The sequence below is a fragment of the Falco naumanni genome, chromosome Z (assembly GCF_017639655.2).
Source record: "Falco naumanni isolate bFalNau1 chromosome Z, bFalNau1.pat, whole genome shotgun sequence".
In the NCBI taxonomy this organism is placed as follows: Eukaryota; Metazoa; Chordata; class Aves; order Falconiformes; family Falconidae; genus Falco; species Falco naumanni.
Window position 1 is genome coordinate 62,806,466 of NC_054080.1, and position 21,634 is coordinate 62,828,099.

At 37.9% G+C, this 21,634-nt stretch overlaps 1 protein-coding gene across 4 annotated transcripts in view; it reads right to left on the minus strand.

Moving 5' to 3' along the window:
- Window positions 1–855: 855 nt before the first annotated feature.
- The window catches only part of TRAPPC13 (trafficking protein particle complex subunit 13), a 30,240-nt gene continuing 9,461 nt past the window's right edge, over window positions 856–21,634 (minus strand). Inside the window, exons 5-13 of one of the 4 annotated variants that reach the window (XM_040579321.1) lie at window positions 20,651–20,778; window positions 20,438–20,510; window positions 17,382–17,426; window positions 13,894–13,911; window positions 11,567–11,700; window positions 10,286–10,484; window positions 2,486–2,586; window positions 1,415–1,562; window positions 856–1,319 (exon numbers count right to left, since the gene is read on the minus strand). In XM_040579321.1, the coding sequence (XP_040435255.1) occupies window positions 1,215–1,319; window positions 1,415–1,562; window positions 2,486–2,586; window positions 10,286–10,484; window positions 11,567–11,700; window positions 13,894–13,911; window positions 17,382–17,426; window positions 20,438–20,510; window positions 20,651–20,778 (951 nt within the window). In that variant the 3' untranslated portion in view covers window positions 856–1,214. Of the gene's footprint in view, window positions 1,320–1,414; window positions 1,566–2,485; window positions 2,587–10,285; window positions 10,485–11,566; window positions 11,701–13,893; window positions 13,912–17,381; window positions 17,427–20,437; window positions 20,511–20,650; window positions 20,779–21,634 lie in introns of all 4 variants that reach the window. The other 3 variants (XM_040579319.1, XM_040579323.1, XM_040579322.1) reach the window with 3 other exon arrangements.

The following is a 21,634-nucleotide window of genomic DNA, read 5'->3' on the forward strand; positions in this document are numbered from 1 at the left end:
TTCCCCTCAGCTAACTGATTGCCTCGCATGGTCCTAGTTTCCAGATTGCTCCTGCATTAAAGGTTTTAAACACAAGAAGGCCTTAAGTAAAAAACCAGAAACTGAGGTTGCTAAGTGCCAATGTGGTAGCTGAGATATATGAGTAGTTAAACTACCTAGTTTAGTAGACATGCCACCAGCATTGAAGTAGGAAGGTCAGTCACCATTCTCTCTATTAAATGGCTACCTTTGGGTGAACTTAAATACTTCAGCCAAAGATGTTTTCATCTTTTGTCTAAAGCAAACTAGGAAAAATACATATCAGTGCTTAACCAAGTCCTGAATTTCTTCCTGCTTAGGCTTTGGAGAACTCTATCTAGGCCAGCCATGCAGGGTTTTATCCTCATTTTCCTAAAAATCTACTTAAATGCCTATGGGACAAGAAGAATAACTTAGACCACCTCGGCCTACCAATAAAAAAAACCCACCTGATTTCTGCTACTTTAGTTTTCAGTACTCTACTAATTGGGAAGTAACATGCCTGCTCACAGCATGCCCTGGATTGCAGGGACACGGAGCTCTGCACAAGACTGCAGCTAACTGGGACAGGTTTGCTGTATTACCACTTTCCAGAGATGGAACCGCCACCGGTGTGTTCTTTGGCTGCTGCTCTACTCTCTAGCTGCTGGTGCCTCAGTGCCAGCTGCACTCTCTCATCCCTTGCTGTTACCACATGATAGTTCTTATGGCTGTGCCCATACCATGCAAATACGCTGCCGTGCCAGGTACCCTGAACTATTTCCTTTAGAGTTTTGGATTCCAGGAACTTCTCTGTAAAGGGCCAGTTGCTTCAAACTGAAGCAGTTGTGTTAGAGCCACAATTTAAAAACTGGTTTAATATGTAAAAAAATAAAGTAACAAAAATAAGTACAAAGTACTATTATTTATCAATCTCACCCCCCATCTTGAGGCGATGTCAATGAAATAAAATTTGCTAGGGCTACAGTTTTTTCAGAGGCTTTCTTTTCAGTAGATAAAAATCTTCTGAAACTGGCATATGCATTTTTAAAACATTCAAAAGAACACTCAGAGAAATTAAAAGAACCATAATTACATTTATAGGCATACAGAGATTTGGCTTTGCTTGCACATGTTTAGATGTTTTTGCAGCTGAATCATATTAAAGAGTTGGTAAAAAAAAAAAAAAGGCCCAGCAGAAACACAGAATTCTTTCTTCAGCTTTGTTTGACTTCTGAAGAAACTACACAGACTTGTGCAATATCATCATACTCATATGTTCTCTTCAAAAATGTGTCTGTAAGTCTTAAGCCAGAGACACTCTAGAAAGGGAAAATATTTAGGAGATGTTAATAGAAATAATTACTAAGTTTATAAACCAGCTATTTTATAACAGAATTATGCTATAAAGACTTACTTGCAGTCCCTGCACTAAAGACAACAATGTAAGTGCAAGATGGAGGGATGAACTTGGGTGCAGCTTTCCAAGTTGCCTTCCTGAAACTCCACACCAGTGGATGGAATTAGTATTGCACATTTCTAAAACCAGATCCATAGTTCTTTCACTGCTAGAGGAAATTGAAAAACAAGAATAAACCTGTGGACTTTTTTTTAAGCATTCAAAGACTGCAGACATATAAAAGCTTGATTACCGTATTATTCAGGTTATTACTGATCAACCTTTTATAAATTACAAGGCAGCAAGCAAAATTTACTATGATGTGCAGCAATGCAGTTGCATATAGCTTTGTCCAACACAAGCATCCTATCATGGGCTTAGCAGTACTGCATAGCTTAAATATCACTCACGTTTTGGATGGAGTACAAGATTCTAATGAGAAGTATCTGCAGACCAGATGCATGCTTTAGTCCCTGGCTAGCTTTAACTTCTATTTAGAATTACTTTATTTAAATGTCACTCTTGCAACCCTTTTATAAAGGGCTACTGTAGATCCTAGTGTAAACACAAATCAAGTCAAAACATTGATAAAACACATACAAAAGACTATGGAGACAATGTTTAGCAGGCATTCTAGCAGTGGTGCAGAACCAGCAGTAAAATCAGACTGGATACAAATATAATTTATTCTGATAAAGTCACTTGTAGTTAAAAAATCCTATATAGGCACTCATTTTGCTATTAGATTAACTAAGAAGAACTAAGATGATTTGCGATTTAAGTATGGGGTGCAATCTTAAATGATACTGCTGCCAGTTCCACGGAATTCTACTACAGACTTACGGCAATCTCCTAGTTCAAATAGTATTAAAAAAAAACCAACCACAACCTTCCATCATGATCTGTTTTCTTTGGGTTTTTCAAAATCACTGTAATCCAAAAGATGCGTTTCAAGTAGTTTCATGTTGCTACAACTCATAATAAAGACCAGCCTTGAGTTGTTTCTGGAGAAAGTATTGAAAAGCGAAACAAAGACAGCCACAACTTACCTATTCAGGAAAACCCACAAGAATAACATGACATCATTACCTGCAGTTTGTTATTTTACATGTAATGTTGAAAGGTTCTTCCAAATTTACAGTGTCTGGTATTGTCTCCAAAGAAAGCCTTACATCGCCATAACCAGGAGCCTGAGAAGGTACAAGAATGTGTATTCTCAGATGCTGGACAGTAAAGTTTTCACTACTTACATCTTCATTTTCTGCAACAAGCTTAGAGTAAGACGACTTTGAAGAAAGAAGTTTGACTTTTCATGCTTTTGATTTGTATCCAAATCACAGCACCTCTCCACCCACTACCAATGACCACCTTCTTGACAGGTTTAACAATTCATTAGACATGGATGATCTTTATTATTAGGTTTTTCAGATAGTTCACATCCTTAAAGCTTGAATATCCCCACAGAATTCCTGAGAAGATGAACTTTAATTCCAAGATCTGTTAGGCAGGTAACAGATACACTATGGACAACATAAGTTGGTGGGGGGGTTTAAATTTTTTTCATGAAAAAAAGTTCATAATTGTCCTGGATAAACCCAACACTATTCCACATCCTATGAATTAAAGAGATTGCTCATTCTCTTTGCCATTTCAATCCTCCAAGCCTCTGCCAAAAAAATTAATTGCCACAAATTAGAAAGACACATGGTTTGAACACTTGCCAGCTATCCAATTCTGTCAAGAGCCAAACACATTTCATATGGTCTATTAATATGACAAACCTATGACAAATACCCTGGTTACTACTAACCAGGGTTGATACAAGATGGTAACCTGCAGATAAAAAGCTTTAGATTTTAAATCCCCCACAAATGACAAATCATAAGGGAAAAAAAAGAAGTGAAAAGATCGCCTGGCCTGACAAGGCTTACTTGTGACACACATTCCAATACTGCTGATAAAAGGATGCTGTAGTTACATTTACAGCTTCATTAAAAATATATTCCCAAAGAGGTCCAGAAAGCCAGTGACCAACAGGCTGGGAAGAGGTTTTAGTCATACACAGTTCGTTACAGACTAAAGAAAGATGACACTGTAGAAAGCAAATTAAATAGGACATCAGAGTGAGCAAAAATATCAAACTGATGGCGACTTCTGAGCAGTCAAGCAACATCAGTTTGGAACCCTTCAAGAAAAAGTAGTAATTATCCCGCACTGGAAAAAGGCACACGTTTTCATCTGGATTAGGTAACAGGAAGGAACCTACTGGATAAATTATAACTAGTTCCCTGAACAACAGGTAGTCTGCCATAACATTAGACTCTTCTTTTTAATAGAGATACATTAAGGAAAAAAAAAAAAAAACCACAACCCCAAACAAGAAAAGCAGTGTTTTATAGAATAAACTTGGCCACAATTGATCAAATCAAGACAGGATCAGAGCAGATGAGAAGGCCCAAACCAGTCCATACCTGTTGGCCTTAATGATACACCTACAAGAACTGATGGCTAGAGGTAAAGGCCTTACAGTAACACCAAAAGAAGGAGCATAGTTTTCATCCAAAAATGAGACAATTGCTCAGAGTATGGAATCAACTTGCTTGTGCTACTCAAGAGCAGCGTTCTTTAAATGGACTGGTTCTAGTCTAGTCCTGGATTGCATGCCCATGAGCAGGTGGAGCACCCTTGGCATACTGTGGACATGCATCTGTCTGGTTTAATGTTACCCAGATGCAGGAGCAATCTGGAAACTAGGACCATGCGAGGCAATCAGTTAGCTGAGGGGAATGTGCTCGAGCTTGTCTAGACAACAATTAACATGATACAGAGCACAGGGGAGTGGGGGACGGATGGTGCCGAGGAAAGGTAACACCTTGCTGTTAATTGGTAAGGTAACACCTTGCTGTTAATTGATGGCAGCTAACCACCAATCGGGGATTGCCTAGTATGCAAGGCTTAGCTTCAAGAACCAATCTGTTTAAAACGCGCAGCTTCTGAAAGAGTATATAAACTCGTGCTTCTGTACAATAAATTGACATTTGCTTGCATCAAGCTGCGTCCCGTCTCTCCATCGCAGCAAATTGGTGACCCCGATGTGATCCGTTTAAGGATCTAACGTGAAGGGCTCTCGAATCGCCTATCCGAGCGACATGCAGCGAATCCCACAGAACTTTGAATGATCTGCTGAAAGGAAGCAGGAGCCGGCCTGAAATCCCTCCGGAGCTGAGAGGTGAGCTGTGGGAAATGGGGGAATGGGGAATCAGGCTTCGTCCCCAGAAAGAGACATATATGGACTCTTGAAGGGTCTTCTAGTCAGATCCGGGAGTCCATGCCTCTATCTCCTCAAATGGTGACCCCTATGGTGGTGTTCCGAAGCCTTGGAAGAATAAGGACGGAACTGGTCGATAAAAAAGACAGCTCGTGGAAGAGGGCTGCGTTCTGGAGGAGACGGCTTGGCTGAACGATCATCTTGCTGTCTGGACCAGGCAGACAACCTAAACCCCAAGGATAACACCTGTATGCATCAAGACAGGTGAGCAGCCAAGAAACTTTAGAGACTTTGAAAGAATGAAAGTGTGCACATACAGCAGCCAGTTATATGCTGCTGCTGCGGAGGGGAACTCCGTGTCGGGAATGCATTTAGCATCTTGGTGGCAAATTCTGACTACTCTTTGCCAAGTGTGGACTAATTCTACTAATGGTGCTAAACCAGAGGAAGCTGTAAATTCCGCCAACAGTGTAAGCACTGAACTAGAGGAGGCTGTAAATTCCACCAACTGCGCGACTCTTCTCAACACACTGTCAACGATGCCGATTCTGTCCACACCTCCTCTGCCCCCAAAGCTTCTGTCACTGACTGCAGCGACCCTCACAGCACAGGACCAAGCACGGGAGCAGGACGACTCGGACAACGATTCCATTGACACTGATAAAACCTTTTGATCCAGGTCCTATAGATCTGGAAAAGGAGCTAGACCTTTCCCCCACCCCCTCGTCTCTCCCGATGCATTGATCGTATTTTTGGGGAGGGTGAAAGGGAGTCTGAGGGATTGGTGGCAGGAATGCAAGTGGGAAACACTTCAGTGATGGGTTTTGGGAGTCTCTATGGCATGTTCAGCATTTTGTCAGACAAATCGACCTGCAGAGTGGCAGCCTGTGCAATACGAGGCTGTTAAAGGGTTAAGCAAAGCAGTGTGGGAAGGGAGGATTCATAATACATTTGCTATGTCCCTTCTTGAAGTGATGGCAGAGCCTTACACACTCATACTGCATGATTGGAAGTCATTGCTTTGTATGGTACTAACTGATACAGTCTATGATGTGGTTATTTGATTTTTGTGAGCTATGTGTAGTGGCCTTGACTGAAAACCTTAATCGGGGAATTGCTGTTAACTATGAGCAGTTGGCTGGAGAAAATAACTGTGCCGATTCTGTGACTCAGGGAAGGTATCCCAGGGACAACTGTTTGCAAATGAATGAAATGGCTATTAAAGCAGTCTGGATGCAAAGCAGTCCAGATGCGGGGGTCTTGCCACAGTCTTGCAGGGTCCTAGAGAGTCACTAACTTTATTGATTGGCTTCAGATTATTTTGCAACAACAAGTCGAACATAAGGAAGCTCAAGGGTTGCTTTTAAAACAACTAGCTGTGATAATGCCAATGAAAATTGTAAACGGGCAACTTTCACAATCGCAACCCCAACATGTGTCAAATGATTGTAACGCAGAACTCACAGCAGACTGTAATTCTCAGGCCGAGTTCTGGAATGCAGCATAACACATTTTTGCTTCTCTAATCTCTTCTGTAAGAATAGTACACGCTCTTAACTTGCGTAGTAAATTAGGCTGCTAGCTTGCTAAACAAAGTAATACTACAAATACTATTCTTTTTTTTTCTGGCTTATTAAGAGATGTTGATTCTGTCCATCATATGTTGCTACAGAACCGAGTTGCTATTGATTTTTATTATTAGCACAGGGACACAACTGTGAAGACTTTGATAGGATGTGTTATGTGAATCTGAGTGACCACTGTGAATTAATTTACAAAAGTATACAAAACTTAAAAGCCTTAAAGATCTGTAACAGAGCCAGGGGCGGGATGCCTTTGGTCTCTTCTCACGGCTGGGAAACTTTGGGCCATGACTCAAAAGTATTACAGGATTTATTATAATTATCTTTAACCACCTTATTGATGTTTGCCTTATGTCTCCCATGCCTTTTTTTTCCTATACTCAGTGTTTAGTTGATTGTAACATAAAGCAGGTCATCGTCACCCAGCTACACACTCCCTTAGCCTTGTCGCAATTAACAAGCAAAAAAGAGGATAGAGAATGTCTGAAGAGAGAGATAGGAGAGGAAACTGGAGAATATTTGACCTAACAAGAGATGAGAGAACAGCTGGGTATTGTGAAGGAGAATAGGAAAGATAAACATGGTTATCTAGCGTTTAATAGGTGTCTGCATGCTTGTAGGGATATATAGCTGTGTAACTGCATGAATGATTCCTGCCCTGAGCCTGATGGAGCACACAGCTGCGGTTTGTGTCCGGGCTCAGAGATGTAAATAGGGGCTTCTCTGTTATGGTAAAGTGTCTCTCTTTGCATAAAAAAGAGAGGGAATGAAGGGAATGACCCCAGAGGTATGTTCAGAGAAGGCATGCTATGTTTCCAACTTTTTGACTGAACCAGTTCTTGTTTGGTGTGCCCTTCCACCTACATATAATGTTAATCCAAAAGAAGATGATACTGTTTACACTTTGAATGTCGGTAATTGTCTTTCTGTAGATGCTAATGTAGTAGGAGGCTACGATGGGAACGTGTCACAGCCGTTCTTCTCTTATCCAGAGTAACAGCAGGGAAAGCATTAAAGAGTTAAATCACCTTGTTTGGTAGGCAGTTAAGAATTCGAGTCAAAATTGCCACTGCTTTTTGTTGTTGGTTCAAGGACATGGCTGTGAGGATTTTGATGGTGTGTGCTGCATGGATTTTAGGCGCCCCATTGCAGCAACATGTTATCAAAATCTGAGAAAAATGTCAGCCTTTTTGGCATCCATTCACTCAGTTGGCAGTATTGTTTGTTTGCTATTGCCTGGGTTGCCCTCATGTTTGCAAGGGCCCTGCAGAACATGGCAAACCTGGTACCAGCTGTTCAAAAACAAAAAGGGGAAATTGTAAAATTGTATGGAACACAGACAGTGGGTTATTTTGAGACTGATAATATGTCTTAGTTACTTTTTTATTTGTTCTATTACTTATACCTTGTTTTTACTCGTTCGGTTTCAAAGGTTCTTTTTGTGCAACAGGAAGAGGGAGATGCAGGAGCGGGCTGGAAACTAGGACCATGCGTGACAATCAGTTAGCTGAGGGGAATGTGCTCGAGCTTGTCTAGACAACAATTAACATGATACAGAGCACAGGGGAGTGGGGGACGGATGGCGCCGAGGAAAGGTAACACCTTGCTGTTAATTGGTAAGGTAACACCTTGCTGTTAATTGATGGCAGCTAACCACCAATCGGGGATTGCCTAGTATGCAAGGCTTAGCGTCAAGAACCAATCTGTTTAAAACGCACAGCTTCTGAAAGTGTATATGATATGGAGAAATAGTGTGAAATGGGGACAATGGACATCGATTGTGATTGTATATGTCTGCTCAGGAATGTGGGTATGGTGACTGGTCATGGGTGCGATGTCTGGTCACATAGGCACACAGCTCTGAGGAGACAACTACAGTTTTTGAGGAGACGCCTGCCCCTCTTCCTCTAACAAAGGGGAGACGGGGAGACACCTGCCCTTCTTTCTCTAACAAAGGGGCTATTTAAAAAAGAATGAGAAAAGGATGAGAGATATTCCAATGCTATCTAGAGGGAGGGAGTGCTAAGTCTCCTTGCTGGAGAAGATCCGGATGGCCACAAGGACATGAATCACCTACAAACCTGCAAGACCACCACATTCCAGGAAACGGACTGGTAAGCTAATTAACATACGAAGCGGGGTTTAGGTAACGAATATGTATAGGCGTTAATTGAATATTCATTTGTTTCATTGTATAAATGTGGGATGGTTCGTCACTTCGGGCATGCACGCTTGTGGAGGAGCGATCCCCCGAGCATCTGCGCGCAATAAACATACCTACTTTATAACTTTCGAGTTATAGAGTCTAATTCCGCACGTCATATATAAACTCGTGTTTCTGTACAATAAATTGACATTTGCTTGCATCAAGCTGCGTCCCGTCTCTTCATTCGCCGCACCCAGAAAAAATGTAGTTGTGAATTCCAAGACCACTCCACAAAAAAAGCCCAAAATTATGGTAAGTGGGGGAGATCCACGATAATTGTTTCAAAAGTGCATTCCTAATGTGAACCAAAACAATGGGGCGTGGGGGCGGGTTGAGGAGGGACACAGCACAGGTAAAATTCTGAGCCTGTGGGGAAAAGGGTGGTTATAGGGCTAGTAAATGGATTAGGAGGAAGGTGAAAGCAGCCTAGAAATGAAATAATCTGACAGCACTTAAAAGATGAGGGGAAGATGAGAGCAAGTTGCACTGCATTTCAAAGGGGAACAAACCCCCAAACCTGTTTGCTGCTTTTCCAAAGACATCTGTCTTTGATCACAAAATAACTCATGTTTCTCTGTTAATCACTAGCACAAAACAATGATGGATGACTGAAATTCTGGAGTGTGGTGTGTTTATCACCACCGTGTTTCAAATGCAATTCTCAAAGGCTCAACAACAAGGGATGCAGAGTGACAGAATAATCATTTATGGAGGCAGAAAAAGATAGCTGTTTTTAAAGAGATATTTTAGGAAAGGTCAGTTGAAAATGAGAAAGTTTATTAGTTAAAAAACAAGCTAAAACTTTCAAAGTAACAGGAGTAACTATGGTTAGAAAAAAGGGCAATTTCTGATTTGATGGGGTTATACAGATACTTAACACCTCAATTAAAAACAAAGAAAAGTTTTAGTGACTTAGCTGTGAATCTCCAGGATCCAAGTTTGCTTGCCTAGTTCCACACCATTGTGATTTCCCTACAGGATTGCTCTAATTTACTAGGGGATGGGGGCAGGGGGAGAGACAGAAACCCAATTAAGAAGCTTTGTAAATTCAGGTTAAGATTCACTTGTTAAAAGCTTTTTTTTCATTTCCTTCTCTCCCATATTACAGCACCCTCAATTCAAAAGATGCAAGCCAAGTTTAGGCATTAGACTGGCTGTGCAGCTGACTTAAGCAAGCCATTAATTACAACTTAAAATTCATGAAGAACTTTTAAATCAACTGGAATAGAATATATTCCATCAGAACTGTGGACATAAAAGATAAATAGTATTACCCTGTACATAACATGTTATTCAAAGCTAAAATCTCTGTATGAATTAGGGAGCAGACTTCTGTCTCAACAGCTGGCATACTGAAATGAGTTCTTTTGTCAGTACATTCCAGTTTGTTGCCGAATGCCATCCAAGAAGTTAATTTTATTTTAACCAGCGTATTTTGCTACATAGGTTACTTGATTCTGGCAATTCAAGTGCACAACCTATTAAGTTATGTTGTTCAGTGCCGTGAAAAAAGAACGGCATTTTATGTGCCAGAAAACAATCCTCAAGAAAACAAAAAATGTTGCCATTCACATGACCAAAAGGAACAAGAATGCTTTTGTTCAGTGACAGTCCCTCAGAATAAAGGCTTGTGTCGTGTCATCGCCGTCGCCCTCTCCCCTTCACTGGCCAAAGTTACTTAGTAATATTTCTATATGTATTTGAAAAGTTAATTCAGAATGAGGTCCAGAGAGTTAAGCAGCTTGTGCTTTTCCTTCAAGTCATGATGAACTGGTCACTGAGTTGCCTCAAAAATTGATACTAAGTTAAATTGATGCTTAAGTTAAACTTACCATCCGTTGGAGCTGGCTAGTTTGCAGCCTTCCTCGTTCACCCAAGTTAGTCTTCCAAACAATGTCTAGTTTACCAATCACTGTTACACCTTTTATTACTCCAGCTTTCTCTGCAAATTCTTGCTTTGGTTTTAGGCAGTATAAGTATTGGCGTGTATCCATAGGTTGTAAATAGGTCCTTGAGCCAAAAGTAGACTCACTAAAAGAAAAAATACACATTAGGTCTAAATTTTAACAGTTATTTTTAAGAAGACTTCAGAATCCCACCTTTTTTCCCCATCCCTCACCAGTCTTCGCCACATGTATTTTATTCTTAGAAAAACAAGTAGAATATTTTTGTGGTTTCGCAACAGAAAACGATTCTGGAATTTATGTAGCATCAAGAACCAAGGGGAGAAAACCTAAAATGATTCATCTGAGCCAGAAGGAACTGAAATGGTAATCCACTTTCCCATACTTTAATTTATTATCTGGCATCTTAAGTGTTCCTAGTCATTTTACTTCTGCTATTTCGTTTCCTCCCAGTAAATCTCACTGTCACAAGCCTAAGATTCCCATTCAAGGCAAGAACCATTACAGCAGATGTATACACTCTGTAGGAACATATGCTGCACTACACCGTTGGGTGAACCCTTAGACATGCAAGGAGAAGACAGGACTTTCACTTCAGCCCCCACTGCAGAAGCACCCAAACATCACCTGCTCCAAAAACCCAAGCAACTGCAAAGCTCAAACAGTTATTAAACAGTTGGCGTTTTAGTAATTAACAAAACATGTAATTTATTTCAGCATGACACACTTTTATATTCTAAGACCCTGTAAGGGCATTCCACTGTATCACCTTGATTGCTGCCTTACTAGATGTTGATTAGAATAACTGAAGACAGTTACCAGTCTACTAGAAGGAAGCAAGGACAATTCAGATGAGTCCTGTAAGGCTGAATACGTATAGACAGGTAAGTCAGAACCAGATGTGAGTTAAGTTTTATATAGGAGATACTGAAGAAGTAGCATGCTATCATGTTACCCTGTCATCCATGTTACAAATTATTTGAGGATTAAGCTGGGGGTTTCTCTACCAGCTAGAATTACAAAGTTTTAAGAACAGTTTCTATAAAAAGAAAACTGTATCAGCTTTTCCAGCTGAACACATAATAGGAATTTGATCTTATTAATCAAAGAAGTACAAGCCTTCCATTACAGCCAACTCATTAACTGTAATCCTTATATCTCACGAAATTTTATGAGTTTCAAAGTCAAGTATCCTGAATCTGAACATACCTTTCCCCAGCTGTGTCAACCGTGTTCAGCTCTGCAACATTGTACATCATAGATGGCTCTAAAGAAACCTTCTCCATGAACATGGGAGAGGTAGTGATATTCTGAATCTGAGCTTCCAGAAATACTTCATCTGTCTGGAAAAAAAAAAACCCAAACCAAAATTGCAACTTCATGAGAACATGATTAGTGTTATTAAGAAAGTAGACAGTCCTATTGTTAAAAGTCACATGTGTTTAGTTCATGCCTGCAAATCAAATTAATTAATGCAAGAAAAAAATCTGAATCCCAGTAACAACAGGAGCAAAAGTGTTAGTCAACAGGTATCTTGCCAAACAATGGATGTGGGATAATTTCACTGTTCTAGCTATTGCTTATTTGTAATGCATTAGATCATCACTTCAAGACTTCCATTAACTCAATAGCAACTCAAGTTTTAATCCAAATTATAAAAAAGAAGAAAAAAGAAGAAAAGGTAAGGAATTGCAGCGCACGACATGCCATGCCAGATTACTAGTGCATCAAGCTGTATATAAAAATTAAAATAAGTGTGTGTGTTTAACTGAAGTGAAATAGTTCAGGTACATGCTCTGAGATTTTATTATTACGAAACACTGATGTACTGGCTAAAGAGCAAAAACCAGCCTCCTCTCTCACTCAGCTGCACCATGCCAATGGTTTCCAATATTATATGCATCCAACAATTTAATTGGTACTCTACCTTCAAAACATTGTTAAGACATATCTGTTAAATGAAGCTAATGCCTTAAGATGGTATATAATCACCAATTCTAGGATAGGAATGAAAGCTACAGAAAGTTAAAGCTGAAAAAACTTAAAACTAGAGGTGTTCTGGCCTCACTGCTTCTGTGGAATTGCAGACCAGTGAAGTAAATTTTCAGCTCTAAAACCTCGGGACAGAATAATTACAGAAGGCTCAGTCTACTAGAGATACAAGCCCCTGGCAAAGTGAAAAACAAAACCAAGGAATTGCCAATTAGGAAAGAAAAAAAAAAAGGGTGGTGAGGGGGTACTAAATCTGCATTTACAAGCAAGTTAGTGATTCAGTCAGTTGGACTAGATGATCATTGTAGGTCTCATACAACTGAAATAGTCTATTCTATAAATTCAGTATGAAACAGTTTAGGTATTTTGTTATGATAAATAAAAAGTATTTTTATGAGGAAGGTGGAAGGAAGCTTACAATTCCTTTTTAATCAGTGTAAATGACTTGATTATACAAATGGAGTCTTGCTTTTAAATTACAAAATTAAAGTGGGACAAAATAGTCAAAGTATTTTAATCTCAAAAGGCATTTTGTGTTAGGAGAGATAACAGAATGGTACTGGAACTATTTGTTATGGCTTATAAGCATGCTGAATACAAATCAGATGGTAGCATGTAACTAGTAATGAAAACTATGCAAGCTCCATGGGTTACAGGCAGACCTCACACTTGCAAAAGGAGCTGGAAATAACTCCAACTAAAACATGGCTCTCAGTAATTATTACTACTACAGCCTGACTGTTGCTTAAATTGATACTGTTTATATCCCATAAATCCATTGCTCAAAGTGTCCATTCACCCAAATTTTAGTTGTTTTCAGTGCAGCAACCATAGGCAGAAGTTTAGAAAAAGCCAATTTGAAAGGGAAAAGAAAAAACAAGCAGCATAATGAAAAAGCAAGTCAGTTTTGTGTTATTCCTAAATTGGTTTAATATTACATGGTTTAAAAAAAAATAAATCCTTAAGTACTTCAGAAGAATGCAGTTTATTTTAATGTAAGGCACACCTTAAAGTGAAATCAGACTGCAGAAGTATTGGACTAACTCATCAACTGTTACATGCATTTAAAAGTTTGAAAGTGCAGTTCCGGCTAGCAAAAGGAAGGAAGAACATCCAGCTGCTGCTCTCTCCTCAAACCCACTGTCTCCACAAACCAGACATGAAAAGTTCTGTCACAGCTTACAAGCAGTACTGTAGTAAAACCTGCATTTCTATAGGTCAAAAGCAGGAAACTTTTAGTAGGGATTAACTTTTGTTTTCAAATAATGAATCTCATCACATTTTGGTGAAGTATTTTCTAGGATGACCCCCACAAGCAAGAGTCTATACTAATCAACTTTTAGTTTCAACAATGGGTATTAAAGAAAGAGCTAACCATTTAAATGATTAGCTGTACATAAAAAGATGAGAAAACATCAGTTCATGATATGCAGAATAAACATTGCTTTTCCATTATGTTTTTAAAAGAATGTCAACAACAAGCACAGAGACAGATAGGCAATTAAAAAAGCATACATATTTATAAAAAAATAAATAAAAATTACCACAGAACTGAGGTCACTCTAATGGGAAAATAAAAAAAGAACACATTAGAGAAATTAGGGTTAAATGTTAAAGAAAAAGGAGGCTAACTTTCAAACAAAATGCAATTCTGCATTTTTTTTGCACCATCTAAACAAGATAGCATTAGTAAGACAGAAATATAAATAAAAATGGATGCAAACAAAGATGACAACTACATTTCTAGTAAGTTATAGCTAGTATGGTTACATGGTTTACTAGCTTTGCTTCAGAACCAATCCAAAGTAGAGTCTAAAGGCACACAAGTCACAGATAAAATGTGGTAGAACAAACTGATCCAATTAAACAAAAAAAAAAAAAAAAAAAAAAAGGGGGTGGGTGGGTTAGTTTTTGAGCAAGTTTAAAGTTTGTCCTGAATTTCAATCCATGCAATGGGTTGAATATGTAATGGAAAAACAGTCCTTGTCATTTTACCAATAACTTGAAAAGCCTACACACATGAGACCTCAAAATAAAAATAATGTGGTAATGTGTTCAAGCAAAGCTACAATACTGCAGCTTATAACAAAATTTGGCGTAACATAATCAGGAAAAACTTTTTTCCATATCCATCATTCCAAAAACCCAACTTTAACAGCAAAATTTGTCTCCTTAAGTGTCTGCATATTTGTCTCCCTATGTACGTTTGCAGAAACAGAACCTTTTACAGAGCCTTCTCTAAGGCACAAGGTCAGTGAGAGACTTTCTATAGCCCAGGGCAGGTAATTCAATCTCAGGATCGCAGCAGGTTAGGGTGACAGGGCATGTGTTTTATGCACTAATTTCATTAATCAACTTGATTTAGATGGTACTGCAATATGAGCAACAAGCAAGAAAATTAAGGTTCAGCATCATTCCTTGTCTTAGAAAAAATGACATTATGGATTATTTCTAGTAGAAAATAATTTTAGTGACAGACTATGAACAGAGAGCATCACATCTGTAACATTAATGGTAACAGTTTAACTGGTTAGTCAACATTTAAAGACCTTTAGTTAACTAATAACTGACACATACCAACTTTCCCCCACCCTCTGCACCTAAGGATAACAGTCTTTAACATTCAGGATAAAGGTCTTGATGCTTTGACAGCAATGAAGTATCACATCAACATCTAACCAAGGACTTATTTCTAGGGTTTTTTGATTTTATTTGACTTCCGTGGTCACAACACATCAGCAATTTATATACTTTCAGAAATGAAATATGAATGGTACTGTATCAGTTTGCTAGGCAAACAAAAATTGCTTAGTTAATATCATCCGAAATCTTAAAAAAAATTTTTTTCTATCCATCATACGGATACTGTGGTAATAAGAGTTGCATGTTTCTGAACAGGAAGAACAAAAAGATTTCAAGTAACCTTTTAAAACCTTCGGGGGTGGGAGGGGAAACCCAAACCCAAAAATATCCACCACAAATACCAGCTCAGATACCAAAGCTTCTCATAGATCTTTATTGTGAGGAGGAACTGGAATGGAGTTTGAGTCCCTTATCAGGGCCAGTCAGTAAAACAATTTCATAAGAAAAGAATATTTTGACCTATGTTCAAAGTTTGATCAGAATTTACGTTAAGGAGGTTTTATTTCCATTCATTATGTAATGTTTCAGCACAAGAAATTCACACGTGAAATACAGATAAACAGCACCATTTAATTCAACTCTCCTTTCCCCTACCACATATTTTCTATCTAAAACAATAATACAATCTACGCACAAAGTGGAGGTTTATTTTGTTCCCAGAGGAATTACCTAGTTTTGTGTGATTGGTTTTGTTCTTAAATCACAGCAGGAGACATTTCCAGACACTGCCATTTATGGATAACACCAGTTCTATAAGGCACTCGACCACTGGTATGTGCTTACATTCCAACTTACTTGGTTACTTGGTTGTCTTACACCTGGTGAACCTAAAGATTGAAACCTGTGGCCTAAATGTATGTACCAAGATGCTGTTAGGCGCTTTTTTTTCCCCTCTATACTATGATATTTAATTCACTTATGACCTGTGCCTTGATTTATCCAATCTCTAAGTAAATTACACACTACGTATTAAACGTGTGAATTTACATGCTCTTTGTTCACAGCAGAAAGAAAATCCTCACGGCAAGTTTCCTGCACAGCTCTGAACAAGGCAGATCTTTGCACCAGGAACCCTCACTTGTAGAACAGAAATTCTTATCTGTTAATTCTCCCTTCTGTTTTCTCTATTGATACTGTCAGGAAGGGAAAGAACTATACCTTTTACAACTCTATAGCCATGATCTTGCATGATGAACCCCAGGTGTGACTATGATGGAGATAATTGGAACAATAGATCTGGAGACTCTGCTTTTCTACATGCAAATTCATAGCACACATCTGATTAGTTAAGAACAAACAGGAGAGCAAAATATTTTCTACTCAGCTTAAGCATGTTATTTTTCAAAATGCCAAAATTCCATATATTTCCTTTCCATTCACTGACACTTCAGTCTTTTTTCTCCCATCTACTATTCACTGCAACATAAAACACCTACAAATTCACTGTATCTTTTAAGCTATTTCAATCAAACTGTTTAAGAACATTAATGAAGGAATCAAATAACTAGCAGTGTTATAGCTGACCGTATTTCAGGGGTTATAGAAAAAATTTAATACTCACAATGAAAGCTCTCAAAGTACATTGCAAGTATCAGTCTGAACTTTCTACAAACAGTATAGAATACCATGCCCACAAAATCAGCTACTTGCTCACCACCACAAAGCAGGTAAGTGATCATGATGGAAGCACATTTCCCTACTATGTAATGAGCTATTGTGGAAGTTTATGCACCCTACCTATATAATATATATATCCACAGGGAATGTCTAAAATTAAAAGGATGCTGTATGTAATTTGTAAGTGTTTCCACTATCTGTGTCACCTTCAGTTAAAATTCTTCCCATAAATAGCCAAAGACAGATGACTAAGGATGTCCAAATACAAGGCATAAAGTCATTTAGTTTTGAAGCACTGTGTATAACTGCCACAAACCTAAACTATAAATTATTGAAAAGAGGGGCCATATCTACATTACAGAAATGAAAATTTAAATTTTTGAAATTTACATTTCCCCAATCTAGTGAATTATCTGCTTTATGAACAATTAATCACCTTTACAGCAAGTACTCTTACCAGCCTCAACAGACACACAATAACAAAATATTTGAGTTCATGGGAAAGCAGAAAGTATGCAAAATTTTTAGTCAATTACATTAAGGTCCTGAACATGTCTCCCTTAGCTACCATCTCTTTCCCCCTTCATCAAAAATGCATCTATTTTTAAACTAAATGATACAAAGCAACCACCTAATTTCTTCCCTTTAGAACTGATCATCTTTTGCAGAAGTATGTATTTAAGAAGCTCTTTGAATTTAATCTAACCACCTAATGTGAAGTAATAAACCCAGCACACCAAACCAAAGCCAAATACATACAGTTCTCACTTACCTCAGCATTGTAGAATTTGGTTTTCACATCTAGTGGTTTAAGAACCTGAAAGAAATGGGAAAGAAACAAACTGACAATTGGTTTCTCAGACAATTTCAGCATTAAACTGTTCACAAGTGCTAGGATCTTTACTAAAGTTACTTTCTTTTTGATCTTACATAGAACAGGTGCATAATAGAATACATGATACAATCAGTTCAGCTAAAACCTCACAATTCACAGTGCGTACTTGTTGCTTCTTACTTGCACACCTGACTGCTTTACTTCTAAGCCGTTTTCTCAGATTGAAAACAAATGCTTGTCCACCTAAGTACTGGCCTCTTATGAAACCGGGCCAGTAGTACACTAAGTAGATCTATGTCTTTAACATAACATCCTGAAGTGGTCTGCGCTTGCTTCAAGCCAGAACCCTATAATATTTACAAGTCCTTCAGTGTTCTGCAGAAGAAGTTGCTGAGGGCTCAATTTAATTTATTTTTAGAGAAGAACTATTTGTGTGATTACTTTAAGCAACAAACCATTACTAGGCTTCATTTCCTTCCTGCAAATGCAACTGTTACAAGATATAAAAAAGCCAGTAAATCATTTTAATTGCATGAGATCAAATCAGCAAGAGAAAACAATTTGATGACATAAAAGATGATAATAAAGTATTGGCTCTTAAGTGCTTGAATTGGTGCATAAAGCCACTACACTTAACACATTCAAATATGAAATGGATATACATGATGTAACTGAAAGAAGTAATCTATTATACTCATAAGGAAATTGAATTAAATTATCTTGCTGAATACAGATTTCCCTTTCCACAAGCAAACTCCTCTTTTGTTTACACATAAGTATACTGCAACCTGAAAGACCCCTGAAGTTCCACATTGTGAATAAAGTTTTTAGCCCTGAAGAATTCAAGATTAAAAAGTACTCTTTACAGAGATTTCTGCATTATAAGAGGCATAATCTTAAGTCTCCAGTCAGAAAAAACCAGTCATTTAGGCTTTTGCTGGTTAAGGGTTTTTTTTCACCAAATATTTTCCTTCAGAGAGCTTCTTAATAATTCCCCTAAATGCTGATTTCTCTCTTTTTCTGATAAACAAAATGAATTTCCATTAATTCTAGTAAATTCCAAGTGGCAAAAAAAAAAAAAAATTTACTGTGAGATTCAAACCTCCCCACACCCCCCCAAACCAAACAACCACCAAACCCCAGAAAGAATCATTTCTTCTCCATATAAACATAATGGTGTTAATTAGTCAGAGAAAACTTTGGAAGAGGCACTATGTATCGGTATGGAGCTATACACAATGCTTGAAAAGGAAGCTGTAACTTTGTTTTGTTCAGCTTAGTTCAACAACTGTAACCCCTGTTCAACTTAGAAGATCCTAGAAGATATAACTGAAAAAGTGAGAATCTGTCAGAGAAAATGCTTTGGGGTTATGGGTTTTTTTTTAATTATTATTATAAAATAGCTGGTGGCACCTCAACACTAGCAACCACAATTCCCATTGTAAACATTGTTCAGTTTTCTGTAACATTTTTTTGTTTATTCTCAGTTTTATAGCTGCTGTCTCCATGTCAAATTTGAAAAATAACAACCAAAATCGCTCAGTGAGTGTTTTTCTCATAGTACATCAGAGGGGGTTTATAGAATGGTGTTAAAGTGCATATATACTTTTTGAGAAGCTTTTACACTTCCTTCTTTCACAGAAGAGCTTCAAATTCGACAGACAGCTGGCCTTAGCTATTGTGACATTAAAGATGCCTGTTGGATTCAGTTTAAAAAACAGAGAAATTACAATATGCATGTAGAACCTTGAAAAAATGTGCACAAATAAGTTTCTGTATCAAATCTAAAGAAGACATCAACACGTTGAACAAGGCTCTGGCAAGAACAAGGGTAGGGAAGGGAGAGAAAAGGAGAACTGGAGGCCTGCAGATGCGTATGTTATCAGAGAAAGCCTAGAAGGAACAGAGGGACAGAATACTGAATTCCTGGGGGGCAAAGAATGGAAAACCGGAAAGTTTCACAAGGACAGCAAGACAAAACACACAAAAATGAAAAGCAGCTTCAATGAAGATGAAGAAACACCGTAGAGTTTGAGTTCAGAGGACAGTGTGACACACAAATCGGTATGGAATGATTTTCCTTAGGATTGTCTGGAAACACCTTTCACTAATCAATACCTGCCATTGCAAGGCCTAAAAGTACTAAAGCACTCAGGCGCTCTTTGTAGCGCATGGTAACTTAGCCTTCTACAGACTGAAATGACTTTATGAAGTATCTATATAGAGTACTAGAAGAGAGCAAAATGAAATCATCTCCAACTCACAAAAGATACAGGTCTCAATTATATAATGCTCCTGTATTGCCAAACACTGTTGAGATCATCTGAAAACGTATTTAGTAAAGCACGCCACCTGATCCTCCATTCTACAGGAAACAGATCTATTACCCAAGTCTCAGCATATTTCTCTAAAAAATAAACAACCATTAAATGCACAGCCAAAATAGACTCCTGCCAGAATCACTCCACAGCTAACAGTAATTTCCTGTTTTCCTCAGGTACTCCAACCTCAAGTCTTGAAATTTGTGCAGTGGAACAAAAGGTTTCAACTCTCCCAGTGACTTTTGTGAATACTAGTCAGATATAACACATTAGATTTATTTGCTCAGTTTCTTTTAAAAAGCAAACCATTAAGTTCCAACTTAAAAAAGGTTACATACATAATCTAAACTCAAAGATGTGTCAAAGTCAGAATGAACAATACTTGTTCTGCTTAAAAATAATCATAACGCTGGCTGCTATAAAAAGGTTTAAAGCAGATTTTTCTTTCTCAATGAATAAAAATTCTAAGATGCAGTATATATTTTTTCTGAAATCTTTAACTGCATAGTAATTAGAAACCATCAGTTCATGTGAAGTTTGAATGAAGGGTTTTATATGTTCAGTTTTAAAACTCAGATTTTTAGTATGTAAAAGTGCTTTTGAAGTATCAAGTTTTAAAATGGGTTTTCCACATTGACCCACTCATTACAAGTAGAATACCTCATGCAATACCTGAAATTTGAAGAACTTCCTGAAGTACATCTTCTCTCCTGTCTGCGTAGTGTAACTTACTGCACAAACCAGGCTGAAAGAAACAATTTTTTTAAAAAAAAAAATATTAATTTCTTTACATTTTGTGACTATACCAAAGCAGGAACAGAATAGCATGCACAGGCTGCAGTTTTAATTAAGCTCATTTAATCATAGAAAAATGTAAAACCTTACATGTGTGTCCCTATCTCCTTTACTTCGTGATGGATCACATCATCAATGCAACAGTCAGGTTTAAGTTCTGCCACCGCAGCACTAGAAGCTGAAAGGTTCAAGCGCTGAGAACTTGTCTGAAGATCAGCCTGGCAACAAAAAAACAGACACAAAGCATTGCTTAGAACTGAGGTGCTTAAAGCAATCTAAAGAAAAATAATTTGTTATGAAGTACTACATTTCACTGAGCATTTTTGTACCATATATTTTATATATATATATATATATAAATAAAATATTTATTAAGATGATGAGATACTTGTCAAAGCTAAAGACAAGTTCTAAAATACATATAAATGGTTCAATCCTTTACCATGCAGCTTATAAACTCAAAGAATGGTTTGGGTTGGAAAGGACCTTAAAGATCATATAGTTCCAACCCCCTTGCCATGGACAGGGACACCTTCCATGAGACCAGGTTGCTCCAAGCCCCATCCAGCCTGGCCTCGAACACTGCCAGGGATGGGGCACCCGCAGCTGCTCTGGGCAGCCTGTTCCCATCTCACCACTCTATTTGCTTTTTACATTGAGTTCCACAGCAACTTCTGAATTTTCTGTTCTCAATGTATTATTTGTTCAGCAGAAAATGCAAACCAACTAAAGAACACATTTGAAATATAAGCAAAATACTTAAAATACAAAAAAAAATAATAAAAAAACACACCCACCCCAAAAGTAAAAAAAAAAAAACAAAAACCAACAGGCATGCTTTATAGATACTTGATTTGATGACCTCATTAGAAGTGCAATTTAGCAAATATAGCTCCTATTCTTTAGCTGTGGAAGTTTTGCTACACCAACTCTCCAGAGAAGCTTTATAACATTTTTTTTTTTTTACACAATCCTAGTTTTTTATTTTAATTTGTAATATGTCTGCCAATATCTATTTTCATGTCTTATTGTTTCCAATTTCCAGGTATATTTTCTGGATTGGAAAAAGTGACA